This window comes from Canis lupus, chromosome 17 (assembly GCF_011100685.1).
Source record: "Canis lupus familiaris isolate Mischka breed German Shepherd chromosome 17, alternate assembly UU_Cfam_GSD_1.0, whole genome shotgun sequence".
In the NCBI taxonomy this organism is placed as follows: Eukaryota; Metazoa; Chordata; class Mammalia; order Carnivora; family Canidae; genus Canis; species Canis lupus.
In genome coordinates this window covers 39216680-39231974 of record NC_049238.1, presented here as the reverse complement: position 1 = coordinate 39231974, position 15295 = coordinate 39216680, and the positions used below count along the sequence as shown (strand labels likewise).

General features: G+C 47.3%; 1 protein-coding gene across 4 annotated transcripts in view; it reads right to left on the bottom strand.

Annotated features, from left to right (window-relative positions):
- Nucleotides 1-1859: 1859 nt before the first annotated feature.
- The window catches only part of REEP1 (receptor accessory protein 1), a 100992-nt gene continuing 87556 nt past the window's right edge, over nucleotides 1860-15295 (bottom strand). For 2 of the 4 annotated variants that reach the window (XM_038561532.1, XM_038561531.1), the window contains exons 7-10: nucleotides 12484-12519; nucleotides 7203-7354; nucleotides 4868-4935; nucleotides 1860-4330 (exon numbers count right to left, since the gene is read on the bottom strand). In XM_038561532.1, coding sequence (XP_038417460.1) covers nucleotides 4099-4330; nucleotides 4868-4935; nucleotides 7203-7354; nucleotides 12484-12519 — 488 coding nt within the window. In that variant the 3' untranslated portion in view covers nucleotides 1860-4098. Of the gene's footprint in view, nucleotides 4936-7202; nucleotides 7355-12483; nucleotides 12520-15295 lie in introns of all 4 variants that reach the window. The other 2 variants (XR_005372460.1, XM_038561533.1) reach the window with 2 other exon arrangements.

Here is a 15295-nt window from a genome sequence, read left to right as displayed (position 1 = left end):
AGAGAAATTAAGGAGTCAATCCCATTTACAATTGCACCCAAAAACATAAGATACCTAGGAATAAACCTCACCAAAGATGTAAAGGATCTATACCCTCAAAACTATAGAACACTTCTGAAAGAAATTGAGGAAGACACAAAGAGATGGAAAAATATTCCATGCTCATGGATTGGCAGAATTAATATTGTGAAAATGTCAATGTTACCCAGGGCAATATACACGTTTAATGCAATCCCTATCAAAATACCATGGACTTTCTTCAGAGAGTTAGAACAAATTATTTTAAGATTTGTGTGGAATCAGAAAAGACCCCGAATAGCCAGGGGAATTTTAAAAAAGAAAACCATATCTGGGGGCATCACAATGCCAGATTTCAGGTTGTACTACAAAGCTGTGGTCATCAAGACAGCGTGGTACTGGCACAAAAACAGACACATAGATCAGTGGAACAGAATAGAGAATCCAGAAGTGGACCCTGAACTTTATGGGCAACTAATATTCGATAAAGGAGGAAAGACTATCCATTGGAAGAAAGACAGTCTCTTCAATAAATGGTGCTGGGAAAATTGGACATCCACATGCAGAAGAATGAAACTAGACCACTCTCTTTCACCATACACAAAGATAAACTCAAAATGGATGAAAGATCTAAATGTGAGACAAGATTCCATCAAAATCCTAGAGAAGAACACAGGCAACACCCTTTTTGAACTCGGCCATAGTAACTTCTTGCAAGATACATCCACGAAGGCAAAAGAAACAAAAGCAAAAATGAACTATTGGGACTTCATCAAGATAAGAAGCTTTTGCACAGCAAAGGATACAGTCAACAAAACTCAAAGACAACCTACAGAATGGGAGAAGATATTTCCAAGTCAGCCTTTAAATCATAGCTTTGCTTTTCTGTTCTCAGCTCTTAACTTGGTAGTCTCAGTTCTGTTGCCATTGGACTTGGCTCAGTAAATGAGTAAATGAATGGATTTTCAGCCTTTCCATCTCTTCATCTTCCTTTCAGCCTTCTGAATGTGCTTCCTTACCAGCTGCTGCTGTATTTTATAGCCCTTGTGTCAAGCATACAGAATATGACTATAAAGGCAAAGAAAATGAGGGTTTCGTTTTGATGTTTCAAATTTTAAATGCCCAAGTCTTTGTGGCCACCCAATGAAGATTATATGTGCCTGTTATATATATGTAATTTTTTTTTTTAAGATTCTATTTTAGAGAGAGTGAGCACATGAGCAGGGGGTGGAGGAGGGAGAGGGAGAAGTAGATTCTCTGCTGAGCAGGGACCCCAATGTGGAGCTCCATCCCAGGAGCCTGAGATCATGACCTGAGCTGCAGACACTTAACTGACTGAGCCAGCCAGGCGCCCCCATATATGTATTTTTTAAGTAAATTCTGCACCTGGGGAGATCAAGAATCGCATGCTCTACCAACTGAACCAGCCAGGCACTCAGTCTATAGTCAAGGGCTGCAGTGATGTAAAGGACATCCACACCCCCCAGTGTGCCTCCACACCTACCACCCTCTTACCATGAAGGGAAAATAGACCTAATTTTCTGTTTGCAGAATTAAAACTGCCTACCCCATGAACTTTTTTTTTTTTTTTTCAGCTACAGTTTCCTCTGGTGACTTTTCAAATGTAAAACATAGTACCAGGTTTAAACTTATGTAATCAACTGGTTTTCAAAACACTCATTTGATTCCCCCTACCCCGTGTAACATTTCTATGCAGTAGACATGGGGCCAAGGTACCAGGCAAGTTAGGGACTGACTACTCAGCTTCTAATTCTAGCTACCTTCCACATTTTTAAAAAAAAAGTATTTTCTCTTTTCTCGTAAGATCAACATTACAAAGATTTTTTTAAAAGAAAAATGTTAAGACTTTATTCAAGATATATATCAGGCATTATAACAAAACAGCAGAACTTCAACCTTTGGAATACTGTAATTTTACACCCTTTGATGCACAGTCCAGTATACTATTTTATTACAGATCATTCTATAGGGACTACAGGAAATAAACTAGAGAAATTGCACGGTCACCATCCAGAAGGTCAGCTCTCTGAGTGTGTGCTGTTGGAGAATGAAGCCCATCCTCTGCCATGTCAAATACTGTGCAAGGTGAGGACTAGGAGATACTCAGCAGTGATCATGGTGGACGAGCACTGTTATCACAAACACACAGACAGTTTACTGTAGAGAACACACATTTCAGAGGCCAGTGAAGTGAGCAAGCTATTCACACAAAGCCAGGAGGGATTATGACGAAGTTCTCCAGTGTCTAAGTACACCACCGCATCTCCCCTCCTCAGAAACACAACAGGTGCCCAACGGCAAATAACTAAAAGTTATTACATGAAAAGTACAGACTTTTGAGCTAGCATTTTGTAAACAGCCTGTGTCTGTAAATCAGCAAATTAAAAATGTTCAGTTATATCCTCTAGACAGAACACCACACCACTACATGTACACTTTGAGGCATTCACATTTTATATCAGTCCATACACAAATATACAGCTTGTTGGATAAGTAAACACATTTTGCCAGAAATATGACAGCTGCTCTCATTTGTACAGTGAGTGTTTTTAAGAGAGAAACCAACTCCCTAATCAACACTTGAAGGAACAATAGTTACATTTACATTAAGACAGCAGTTTGGATACCTTTATATTTTTTTTAATCTTGAATGAGAAGTAATACAGCATGTCTGAGAGTAGAGTGCTTCAAACTTGTTTTTGGCATAGTTGAGTGCAAACTTGATAGCTTGTACTTGTTAAAACTTTACATCGTAAAATGGTGAAAATATAGTTTGTTCACAAAGGATCTCTGCTGCTAAAGGCATTTGTTTTTTTGGCAAAAAAAAAAAAATTGCTTAAAAGCTGCTTAAGTTAAGCTGCTTCTGGTAATTCTGGGTACTCCCAACTAACAGGTAAATACATTTAAAGCAGATATTTTTCCTCTGAAACCATTCAGTGAGCGTCAAGAAACAGATGTTCTGTCTTCCCTAAAGGGTTTAGGTATTGGTGGGTGTGGGGCACAGACAGTGAAGAGCCCTCTGAACCACAAATTTGCTCTTAGTTTATTTTCCTAAATCCTATTGTAAATCACAAAGTCACCCTCAGAGGAATTGTGGGAAGAAGGGACTTAAATATGCATATCTGGCAACAATCAACTTCAGGTAAAACCCTTTCTCAGGTGGCTAAGATCCAGCCAGTGTGTCGTCAGCAAAGACTACTTATATATGTTCATGCAGCTCAGTCATGAAACGGTCTTTAACTGGGCCAGTTTATATCTGGTTGACAGTAAGTTCTAAGTGGTACGTAACACTAATTCTCTAATCTTCAGGGCATATCTATGAACAAACACAATCGAATTATTATAAGTGACTGGGTTGTGACCACTGCATGCATTACACTGAAAGAAAACACCAACTTTAAGCACGAATATACAAGTCCTACATTTAGGCTCAGCTCTCTGAGAGGGGAGGAGCTACCTCAGATCAAAATGCTATCTAAACCAGATTCCTCTTTTCAGGTAAAGTTCTCAGTCTAAACAGAGAATCCCTTCAGCTAGCGCTCTATTCTACCAAGCAATCCCAGCTTGCATACGATGTCCAGTGAGACACGGAGTGCCTGTGAGGGCGCGACTTCTCTTGCTCACATCCTGCACAAGCCAGGAAGGGAACAGAAGGATGTGAGCCACAGCTGCCCAGGAAGCTGAGCAGCAAGCCAGTCAGTAAATATCTCAACCTCTGAAACCTTTCTAGAACCCGGAGTTATGACAAGTGTCTCAGAATATTTAATGATGTATTTGAAACATAGTTTTAGGTTTGGGTTGGGTTGGGTTGGGTTGACTGATTGGTTTTTGCTTAGTATTCTCTTAATCAAGTTGCTCAGATTATAGACTCTTCTACCTGGGGAAACAAGTCACAGAACTGGTTACTATGAAGGAGAAACAGTCATTCGTCCAACACTTTTGGAACACTCAAATGATTCCTCTCAACAGCCCTGTGAATTCACATCCCCAGGCAGTTTTACCAAGGATGAGCCACCTGCCTCAGGCTTTGGTAAATCCCTTGAAAAGATTCAGAAGCTCTTAATCCAGAATCCAGGGGGAGACAAGCTTCTTGTGATTTCTCTTATTCTGGGCTGCTCCCCTGGTCTCATTACACTCATCTCTGTCATTACGATATTGTCTCTTCATTCCAAACATCTCTGGTCTATTGACTAAACATCTGTCTGAAGAAGATGGACCATCGTCCTGCAGGGAAGGGGATGTTCCACTGGAGTTGCATTTAGAAGCTTTAGAAGCACATCTGAGACATTCTCTAGAATCAAAATAATTTTTTTACATATCTTGCAGTTTTCTTACATGTCAGAACCCCTGGCAGCCCTTGCAAGTCCATCAGATTAAGCCAAAAGCCATAAATATGTACATCGTAGTCCAAAGTATTAGTACCAAGAACAAAAAAAAAAGTTTAAAAAAATTGCTTTGTCTGCATTTACAGGACTAAAAATGAAGTATGCAACAAATAAATTACAAATGTACATCTCAGCAGTGTGAGGGTGATCTATTTCTAAAAACACACTACTGTCAATCCAATTGTGGGAAATTACTACCTCAGAAGACTTAAAGGTCACACCTCCCCCACCCCCACACTACCTTTCCCTTTAGCCTCTCCCCAGCAAAATAAAGGAAAATAAAGATCTTAAAAGTGTAAGAGGGGAGAGAGAAAAGGCTATGTCTGTGAGGCTGCACACTCAAAACACACCAGCTTGCAGATTTCTATGTTATTAGTGACTAGCTCTTTAAGGCAGAGAAGAAACATTCTGTGGGTCCGGTGCTGTTGGCTCATCTCACTCACGTGGTTTCAGTGGCTGAGGATGAGGTACTTTTCTTCCTAAAGCGGGATCGAAGAACTCTAGGCGGTGCCTGGCAGAGAAAATAGAAAAAGGCATCCCTCAATTTGGCGTAAGCATGGAGCCTTTTGAGGTGAGCACCTGTGTGGGTTTGTGCTGAGAAACACAGCTCCTTTGGCCACACCCACATATGTGTGAGGCAGCTGGCTGGGAATCAGGGTCACACCCCAAGCATCCCATGCTGAGCCAGCAGAGAAGACAGATGCCTCCCTCCCTCTTATGCTCTCCCAAGTTCCGGGGTCTTCCTGGTGAATGGTTGCACAGAAGGATGACACAACTTTCTTGTTTCTGCCTTAGGAGCAAAATGATCCTAACAAGTGACTCAGCAGAGAAATCCCCCCCACCCCCCAATCTCTTCCCTTGTTCTCATCATTTCCTTTGGAAAGCAGCCTTCTGTTTCCAGGTACATGCCTGAAATTTCTATCACCAAGTTCCCAGTCCTCTTCCTGGATGTGAAATCCTTTAATGTACAGCAGGCTGCATAGCAAAGGGAGACACTGACTGTCCTTAAGTATAAAGGGTTCCATCCCATCTCCCCTACAAATGGCTACCAAGGATGGGGAGCCCTCCTTCCAGGGAACACACAAATCACAGAAGTTACTTCTGCAATGAAAGAAAAGGAAACCTCTGTCCTGGCACAGCACTCTAGGCTGGGGGTAGGGGCAGGGCAGGGTGGGGGCAGTGACACAGCTGGCCCCAAACTACTCTCAACCCCTGTCTCTGTCCACTTCTCTCCCCTAATTTTTTCTGTGGCACCCTTCTATACCTCTGTTCCTTTGGACCCAAAGCCCTTCCCTCCCTTCTCCATCTTCCTATTTTAGGACCCAGCTCAAAAGTCACTCCTGAGCCCCTCTGGCCACAGCCTCGACACACATACCCAGAGTCACCTTCTTATAGGGTTTTGCACGTGAGAGGACATCAGGACTTTACACCTATGGCGGAGTGTGCTTGATCTGCTCCCTGTCTCTCCCTCTACACTGTGAACTCCCCGGGGGCCAGGCCCACCTTTGCTGTTTCCCAGTAAGTAGTTCAGTGCCTGGAAGGCACACAGACGGGAGGGAGGAGGAAAGAGAGAGAACAAAGCAGGAAATACAAAGCTCTGGCCTTCCACATCCTGAGTCCTCAGGACACCTTTCTGATTAGGAAATGTTTACCAGCCACCTCTGGATACAGTAAAAGAAGAATCAGAGAAATCTAACTTTTGGTAACCTGTCTCAGGCTAATGAAACAGTAAAGCAGGTTGTGCAGCTTTAACAAAACAAAACCAGAATGGTACAAAGGCTCAGACCCTACAATGTTTTGGGCACTTTCCTTGTGAGAGCTGAGCCCCTACCCCCAGCACAGGCCTTCCAGGCTGTGATGGACAGGGCACACCCAGAACATCTTTTACCAAAACCTCTAACTTCAAAACTGATCCATAGGGGCCCCGCCCTGGAAATGAATCTGATGAACTCACATACACAGTGGTGATAACCACGGTCTGAATCTGAAAGGGACCGATAGGCCATGGTGCTTGAGTAGGCAAACATTTCAGTGCATTCCCTCATCTAAGTCTCCCAAAGGTCTCTATGTTGAGGATAGGGGAACTTGCCTCAGATGGACTCTCAGGCCACAGTATTCAGCAGATGGGCCACAGGAGAGGAGACGCGAGGGGCAGAGAGGAAGACTCGGGGGTCCCCAGTTTGGCCCGCTCCACACCTGGACCCGAGCCTGGTGACTCCCTGTCCACATCACAAAGCAAGGCCCCAGAGGCTTTAGGTTTGGGCCTCCCATCCACATCCTCAACTGGCCAGAGTACATGTATCTAGTATAACTGGTTCGGGTCATTTTGGAGGGCTGTGCCCTTTCACTAACATGTTACCAGGATCTGCTTTGTACCAGACACCATCACTGTGTCTTGGAGATATAGTGACAATCAGCTTTATTTATAGAAACCTGTCAAGTAACACATTTCCTGCCCCTAAGACACACATTTGGGGCGCTTTTCATTCACATACCATCTCAGGTTAGTGGTTGCACATTTTTCATTTTTATTTTAGGTACTATATCACCTCTCTTATTTCTAAATAAAACGAGCAGAGTCCTTTTTTGCCTCTTGGCAGGTATCTGGATGCTATCTAGTGGTCTGTCCTGTTGTTTGATGGAGAGAGGTCTTCCTACCCCAGGCCCTTGGGAGATGCTGGATGTCCCAAGAGCTGCCAATCCTAGGACCCCCAAATCTCCAGTGCAAAGCCCTTGTGGGAACACATGCTCCAACCCGTGGCCCCAGACATCGTGTACCTCCAGGGGAAACTCCGTCTTTCGAGGCGCCTTATACTTGTACATGAAATCCAGCAGGTCTTCCTCCTCCTCATCGGAAAATGCCAATGGGTTTTGGACCTGGTGGGTCTCCCAAGCCTTCACACCACCCTCATTCACATCTCCCTCAACCACTTAATGTCCATTTAAAATCTATACAAAGGAGACAAAGTACAGCAGGGAGGGATCAATGTAGAAAGGAGCAAGGAAGGGCAGGCAAGGTCAAGGTTAGGTACACAGCACCACAAGCCTGTTAGGAAAGCCAAGGTCCCTACATCTGAAGAAGCAGCCAGCATCCTCTGGGCCTCCCTGCAGGGTGGTCCCAGGCTGTGAGGGTGCAACTGGAAGTGGGCAGGCACTGGGCACAGGAGGTTCCAGAACCTACTGATAAGCTACCAAGGGAGGTGGGGGTACTGCAGCCCCAGGAGAAGGAAGACGCTGTCTTAGCTGAGAGGTGTCAAGCCCTGCAGCTGAGACCTGTGATGCCACACTCAAGAATGCAGCTGAGACCTGTGATGCCACACTCAAGAATGCTCAGGGAAAGAATCTCTTCTAGAATGGATATGCAGTGATTTCAGAGGGGCCTGGCAGTTTCCTCTATTCCACAGACACGCTATGTTGACAGTGCCTTACACTTGCATATTTAGCTCCAAGTGCTCTTTGAGATAGGATGTCAAATGCCAGGAAGCCTTAAGAGAGAAACTTAAGCAAAGCTATGTAGATTTTTCATTTCCAAGGACAAATCCCAGAGAAGCAAAGAAACCTAGTGGAAAGAGGATCTGGGAATACCCTTTCCCCCAGATGACAGCAAGACCTTGATTAAATCCACAGGGAAAACTCCAGAATTAATTCATGTCGTTGAATGCACAGTATTTTTTAAAATGTTCCATGCTTAAGTGTATATTCCATGTCGTCTGGCCAGGTGGTCCTATTTTAGTCGAGATATAAAATATTTCCTGCACGTACCCAGCTTATCTGACACTCAAAGAGATAGCATTCTATGTTTCATTATGTTTCATATAATTGTGTTTACCTAGAATCACAGACTGTAGGGGGCCCTCAGATCATCTGGTTAACCAACCCCAAGGCCTGCAGAAAGAAAGTAGAAGTCTTTCTGGAACACCCTGCTACTGCTCCTAAAAAGTCAGTCACCAAATGTGTTTCCTCCACCACCAGGGGACTCGCTAGACTATAACACAGCTCCAGACTTAACCAGGTGTGGGTTAGGTTAAGTAAAACTAACAGGAGACCCTCTAATCTTGAGCAGCTTTTCCAGGTACTGCTGCTGTACTCCCCAACAGCCAGCAGGAGGCAGCACGAGCGCTAGGTTATCTGAACCACAAACTGCAAAGCTGACTTGTAGTCTGGGAGCGCCGGCTCCGACAGCGCCTGGGTAAGGGCCAAGACTTAGACCATTAATCTTCCTTTGATTTTTTATTTTTTATTTTTATTTTTATTTTTATTTTTTTGCTCCGTGCATCCCCCAACCTGGGTGGTGGGATGAGGTTAGCTTATCCTCTGGCCCTGTCCTAGGCAGAATACTGACATCATCGTAGAGTTTAGTTCTCAAGTCAGACCTTGACACCGTCCACAGAGAAATTCCTTCTGGACACAGATACCTCCTGCCTAACAGGAGGAAAAAGAAACAAGCCTGCCTAGAGCCAAAAGGCCTCCGCCTAGGGCAGAAACCACAGAAGCAGCCTGGCCAGCTCTGCCCCAGCACGAAACTGCATCCTAGGAGCAGACTTGGGGACTGGTTTGAGTGCCTCTGCACACGTAGTTCCCTCCAAATCTTGGTCCGGGGTTTTCCCTGCGCTGTTGCTATCCACTCCTTAATACTCTGATCACTCCCAGAGACAACTCTCGTGCAAGCTCATGGCCACAGCCACCACCTCCAAGCCTCAGGTGATGGCAGCCAAGGCCTTGGGCCTGCAGAGCTGCCACCCTAGTGCCCAAGGTGGGGTGGCCTCTAGGAAAGCGCAGGAGCCCCTGCTCTCTGCCGCAGCCTTGGCCAACATTCCGACATTCCTATTAGCAAGTGTGTCAGCAGGACTAAAGTAGGCTGGCAGGTGGCTCTACCTCTTCTCTGTGCGGTGGGGAGGGCAGGAGGAAGAAACTGGACAAGTCTCAGAGCCCTGGGAGGCCTGAGTAGATGAGTCTGCACCGAGCCCAGGCCGCTCTACCCCCGTCGTGCCAAACAAACCCCCAGGTTAGCCGACACATCCCACACAGCACACATTAGTGGGAGCCATTCACGGAAGTCAGCAAACGTGTCGAAGGAGAGCACGCCCATCTGGAACACTCACATCCGCGTCGCCGACAGCCGCCGCCGAGGAGAAAGAAAACAATATTCTGTTAGGGAAGGGTCTTTCCGGATGAAACGATGAACCTCGTAGGCACGTGTGAGCATGTGGGACCACGCCCAGGTCCACACCCAGACACACCGCCCTCACTCCTCACGCTAGGACGGCTCCTGCTGCTATTGGAGGAAACTTGGGCTGCCCTGGACCACACTCAAGGCCAATTCTCCCCGCCTCTCCCTCTCTCTCTCTCTCTCTCTTTCACTGGGATGAGTAAAAGGCATGACTTTGCTTTTTAATATGATGTCCCAGACACTTTTTTTTTAAAACGGAAAAATGTGCATCTCTACGACTTAACTCTGAGCAGTAATACAGACTTCAGTTCTACATTACATCAAGGCAGGTAGAGAGAAGAGGGAGGAGAAAGGGCAGCTGGGCAGGAAGGAGAGAGAATAACAAAGAGACCCATGCCTGAAACAACAGGGAATCCACTGACAGAGGGGCAGGAATGGAGCCGAAGTGGGGAGAGAATGTTCTTCTGGGGTCTGAGATGTACAGATGAAAATCATCTCAAGGGACCAGGAGTGCCCTCTGACCAAAGTGTCTGTGACCCCCTGAAATCCTCTCCCACCCAGCACCCTTCATTTGCAGAGATCGCCATACTTTATGGAGGGGACTGAGGCCTGGGGACTCTCTCACCATCACAGAGGGACCTAGTATAGACGAACCCAGTTCCTTGCAAGTAGACCTTAGGGAAACTGGGAAGTATGGGGAGAACTCTGGGACACTGGGTGTTAGAAGGCCCGAGAAAGGGAGGGCTGGGGCAAAGACTCCCAGATCACAGCTCTGAACAAGGCCACCCCAGCTGGAGGCCCCACCCCACCAGCCTGCTGCTCACTCCCCAATGTCTCCATCCCCACAGCTTCCCTGGGGGCGTGGGAGAGGCAAAGTCTACTCAATCCCTACAGTCAACTGCAATTCTATTGAAATGCACTGGAAATGCAGCCTCTAATCTGGAAACCCTCGGAGGTCACCAAAGGTGAGGGCTCCCCAGAGAACAGCACAGAGCAGTTCCATGAGGAAGGAATGGAGGAGAGGGCAGCTTTATTTTCCCTGGTCCCCCAAGGGATAATATCACAGAATTAGAGGCTTTCAGAATGGCTCACAGAATTTACAAACTCAAAATTGGTGAATTGTGAGAAATAATCGCAGTCGCCTGAGGTGGCTGGGAGCTCAAGGTTGGTCCCTGTGAACCAGGTCCAAATACTAGCCTCTAGCGCAGCAATGCAACCCCTCCATTCCTTCCTTTCTTTTTAAAATCGAGATATGATTGACATGTAACATGTTAGTTTTAGGTGTACAACAGAATCATTTGAGATATACACACACACACACACACACACCATATAGACCAGTATGTGTATCTGTATATCTGTCTCTCATGTGGACTGGGAGGCCTCTGAGGCACACAGGGCTGATCAGTTAGACACCCTCCACCCACTGTCCACTTGCTTCACTCTTTTGATGGTCAGTTCACTTTGGGTTTATGGTCTCCCAGACCCCCAGGTCTTCTATAGATTTTCAAAAGCCTTAGAGAAGTCTCATAAATGAAGAAATGAAGGGAAACCAGGACACTTCTGAAAACACAGCTCATGCCCCCTGCTCTTACCACTGTGGGAGAGATGGACGGCCATGCCTCAGTGGCCCGGCTGCTGGGGACATGGGCAGTAGCACAGTAGCGAGGACCTTGCCTCCCCCCTCCCTCTCCTTCCCGCATGCTGGCTGGCAGTTGGAGGGGTGTCCTTCTGCCCTCGGAGTCAGAGGCAGCTCTGCCATGGGGGGCACTCCCCATGGCAGGTGAAAGGGGAGGTGGGCCAGTCCAGCACCATCCCCCCGTCAGAATGTGCCTAGTCAAGGTTAGGGCAACAGCAGGAGCAGGTCAGGAGAGAACATGGCCAAAGGCGGGGTGGCCATGGCTACACCTTCCTCTCAGGAAGGGCAGCAGCAGGAGTCCCCATCCAGGCCTGGGAAATGCCAGGCTCCTCCCCTTTCCCTGAGGTTTCCTGGCTGCTTCCGGCTATAATAAAAAGCCTTTTCACAGACATTTTCACAACCACTTAGTGAGGTGAGGAAGCGGGATCCTTAGGTCTATTTTAAGATGACGAAATCAAAGCTCAGCATGGTTAGGTGGTTCACGCACAATTCCATAGCTAGTGAGTGGCAAAGCAGAACCAGGGCTCCCTTGGCTGCACCTGGACCAAAAACTCTGAACTATAGGGAGGAACTATCATCCTCTATTGCTTCAGAGGACCTGGGTAGGTTCCCACGTCCTCATCACCAGAGCACAAGGAAATATGACTCTGCGGTGGTTCTTTGATATTCCTCTCTTCAAGAGGTGGAGATGAATCCTCCTCCCCTTGAGCGTGGGGTGAACCTAATGGCTCACTTCCAACAAACAGAAGAAGACAGAAGTGGTGGTGTGTGACTTCAAAGTCTAGGTCCTATCCTAAAACACACTGTGGCTTCCTGCATGTCCTCTCTCTCTATTGGATCACTCACTTTGGGTGAAGCCAGTCACCATGTTGTAAGGACTCTCAAGCAGCCCCAGAGAGACCCATGTGGGAAGAACCTGAGCCTGCAGCCAGTAGCCACAAGAGAAGCATCTTAGGAGTGGATCCTCAAGGTTCAGTCAAGCCTTCAGAGGACTACAGCCCTGGCTGACATCTTGACTATAACTCTTAGCAGACTCTGACCCAGAACCACCTATTTAAGCTGCTGCTGAATTCTTAGCCTGCAGATGCTGTAACAGAATACAGGTTTGTCATTTTAGGTGGTTAACCTCCTGACTCCCCCCAGACTATGCAGCCGAAAGGGAGCCCCAAGGTCAGGTACCAGCTTATGGTTAGAACCTCCTCCTGAGGCAAGAGTCCAGCGCACCGCACAGAGGCTGGCTGCTTACTCACCTTTCCGGGTCCTGCAGGTAGAGCAGCAGGTACACACTGTGGGGATGGGGGACATCATCAGTGATATCCCTCACTTGACAGGAGCTAGCCCCAGACAAAAAGGGAGGCCCCAGTGAGGTGTGGGATTCCAGTGTGTTCAAATATAGGGGTCCCAGGGATGTGGGTCTCTGTAGAGACACCAAGGTGGAGGATGAGATCATTCCAGCTTCAGCTTCCTCTCAGGTGCTAGAAAATGCCCTTGCCTGGCCCACAGAGATCAGTCCTTGTGTCCTCTGAGAAATAAATCCAACCACACCTGCCTACACAGCCCTCCTCTCTATGCCTTCCAGTTCCAAATGACCTCCGGGAAACCTTCTCAGACTGACCATTGCCGCTCCAGAGTGCTTAGTGTCAGTCATTTGGTCAAAGACCTAATTGGCTGTTGCCTTGCAAACTCCACTGGTCTGGGTGAACAACTGGGCCTTGGTATACAGCAGGTGCTTACTAAATACATGGTGACCGAGTATCTCCAAATTCATGGAAGGCAAGGATCATTCTTTTAACATCCTCTGCACCCTTCCTGGGTTCAATGCCAAGCTTTCAATAAATGGTGTCTAACAAAATTCTATGAGGGAGGGAGGGCAATGTGTTCCTGGAAACTCCATATTGTTATTTTACACCATAGGCCATGTCTTTTTATTTTATATACACTGTTACATAATATCTCAGTTGGCTTTGTACTTTTCTCACTAGGCATCATGTTCTCAAGATCTGCCTGTATGTACATTGAAACTGTTGCCTCTGCCCAACCACGAATACAACTCCAGGGGTCTAGCCACCACTTCTTACCTGTCCGCTGCCAGGCTGCCTTCAACAACTGCCACCTGTCCAGGGTTTGCAAATTCTCTTGTTTTCTCTCCTTACAACCCTAAGATCTAGGCTGAGTAGGGATAACCGTACCTTCTTCTCAGAGGAGAAAGCTGAAGGGAACTGTGCTCATCTTCCGTGCCGAGCTCAAATTCTCTGGTAGTGATCACCTGGGGTATCATTCTGAGAGAGGGTCAGAGGCTGAACCTACACCCAGTGGGAGCAAATCTGGCAACTGCCTGGCAATGTCTGCCTTGCTAGCACAGCATCTGCTGCTCTGCAGAGGCCCACCCTGCCAGGATGGAAGCCCAGACTCGGGCCTCACCTGACCATGCCCAGTGTCTAAGGCCCACACAGCCAGTGAGGGAGGGGACACGAGCCCTTTGTAACTGGGCCTCTTTGCCAGACTTCCTTCCAGGTACCTCGATCCCCAAATGCTCCAGAGCCTCTATTCTGAGTGCTTCTGCCCCAAGCCCTGGCCCTGGGTCATCTTTCACCTATCTGTTTTCCTGAGAAAACTTTTATTTTAGGCCCCAGAACAGCTGGAGGGAGTGCCACATAGTCCCTGCCGTCCCTGCTGGGTCAGCACCTCCCTTCCCAGTCCCGAGAATCACAGGTGCTGTGGCCAAGGGCGAGCAGTGGGGAGCACAGAGAATCACAGATGCTGTGGCCAAGGGCGAGCAGTGGGGAGCACAGGTGGGTTGCAGCCTGTTGCAGCACGGCGGCGGGTTCTCTGGTTCTCCATGAACTCCCCCAGCTGGCATCCAGAGTGACCCTCCTGCCTCCTGGAGTGTGGCAGAGGGCAGCGGGCATCATTGCTAATGTAAGGCAGCAGGCCAGCACCGAAACAAAGCATCCCAAACCCATTTCTATCTAGTGCTGGTCTGGGAAAATGGTCAAAGCCCAGGAGATGCTTCCCATTGCCTTCAGACCTTACCAGCATTCTCCCCTCCCCAAATTCTGAGGCTGCCCTAAATAATACACCAAGGAGGGGTCTAGGCAGAAGGCCTGGATCTGGTCCTGTGTGGCCTTAGCACAGTCCACGACCTCTCTGAGTCTCTCATAACTTCCTCCACCTGGCTCACTTTATAGTGACAACATAGAATCTATGACAACATAGAATCATTCAACTTTGGTTTGGGCCTTTCCAGTGTCAGGCACCTCGCAAGGCAGCCCATTTCCCTCTTGGACATTTTCCTATTACAAAGTGCTTTCAAAGGTGAATAAGATTATAACAGGAACAATAATAGCAGCTATTATATAGAGTGCCAGACATGATCCTAAGCACTTTTACAGGATTAGCTTACTCAAATCCTTAAGATGACCCTACAAAAGGGTATTATTATTCCTTGTATACAGATACAGAATCTGAGGTTCAGAGAGGGTAAGAGCTAGCCCAGGTCACACAGCTAGTAAGCAGCTGCCCCCTTGGAACTTAACCCAACTTTATCCCATTGGTTCCCGCTCTGCCTCTGAGCCTCACAGAATAGGGACCTGTTTTTCTTCCAAATAACAGTTTTTATTTGAGGCTCTATAGCCAATAAGCTGAGCAAAGGTAGAGGTAATACCCAATTCCAGTTCCTATTCATATTTCTGAGACAGTGCCCAGTAAGTCAGAAGCTGTAGATGCTCCAGGAAACCTAGTCGGTCAATGGGTGAGACCCAGGCGGCACTGGCCCAGGAGTCAAGAGGCCCCAGGAGAATACCAATCAGTGGGTGACCCTGGTGACCATTCCCTTTGCTGTGGCTCTGTCTCTTCATTGTTAAAGCCTGAGGGTTAGACTGAATGATCCCTGAGGTTCCTTCCTGCCTGGCCTTCTGGGAGTCCATTCTAAATTCACCTGGGGGAGGGTTCATTCAGGAGATAACCTCACCCCTACAGCCAAACTTCTACCTTCCCAACCCTGCCAGAGTTAAAACATTTCCCCTCCTACAAAAAAGCCACAATATGGGGATCCCTGGGTGG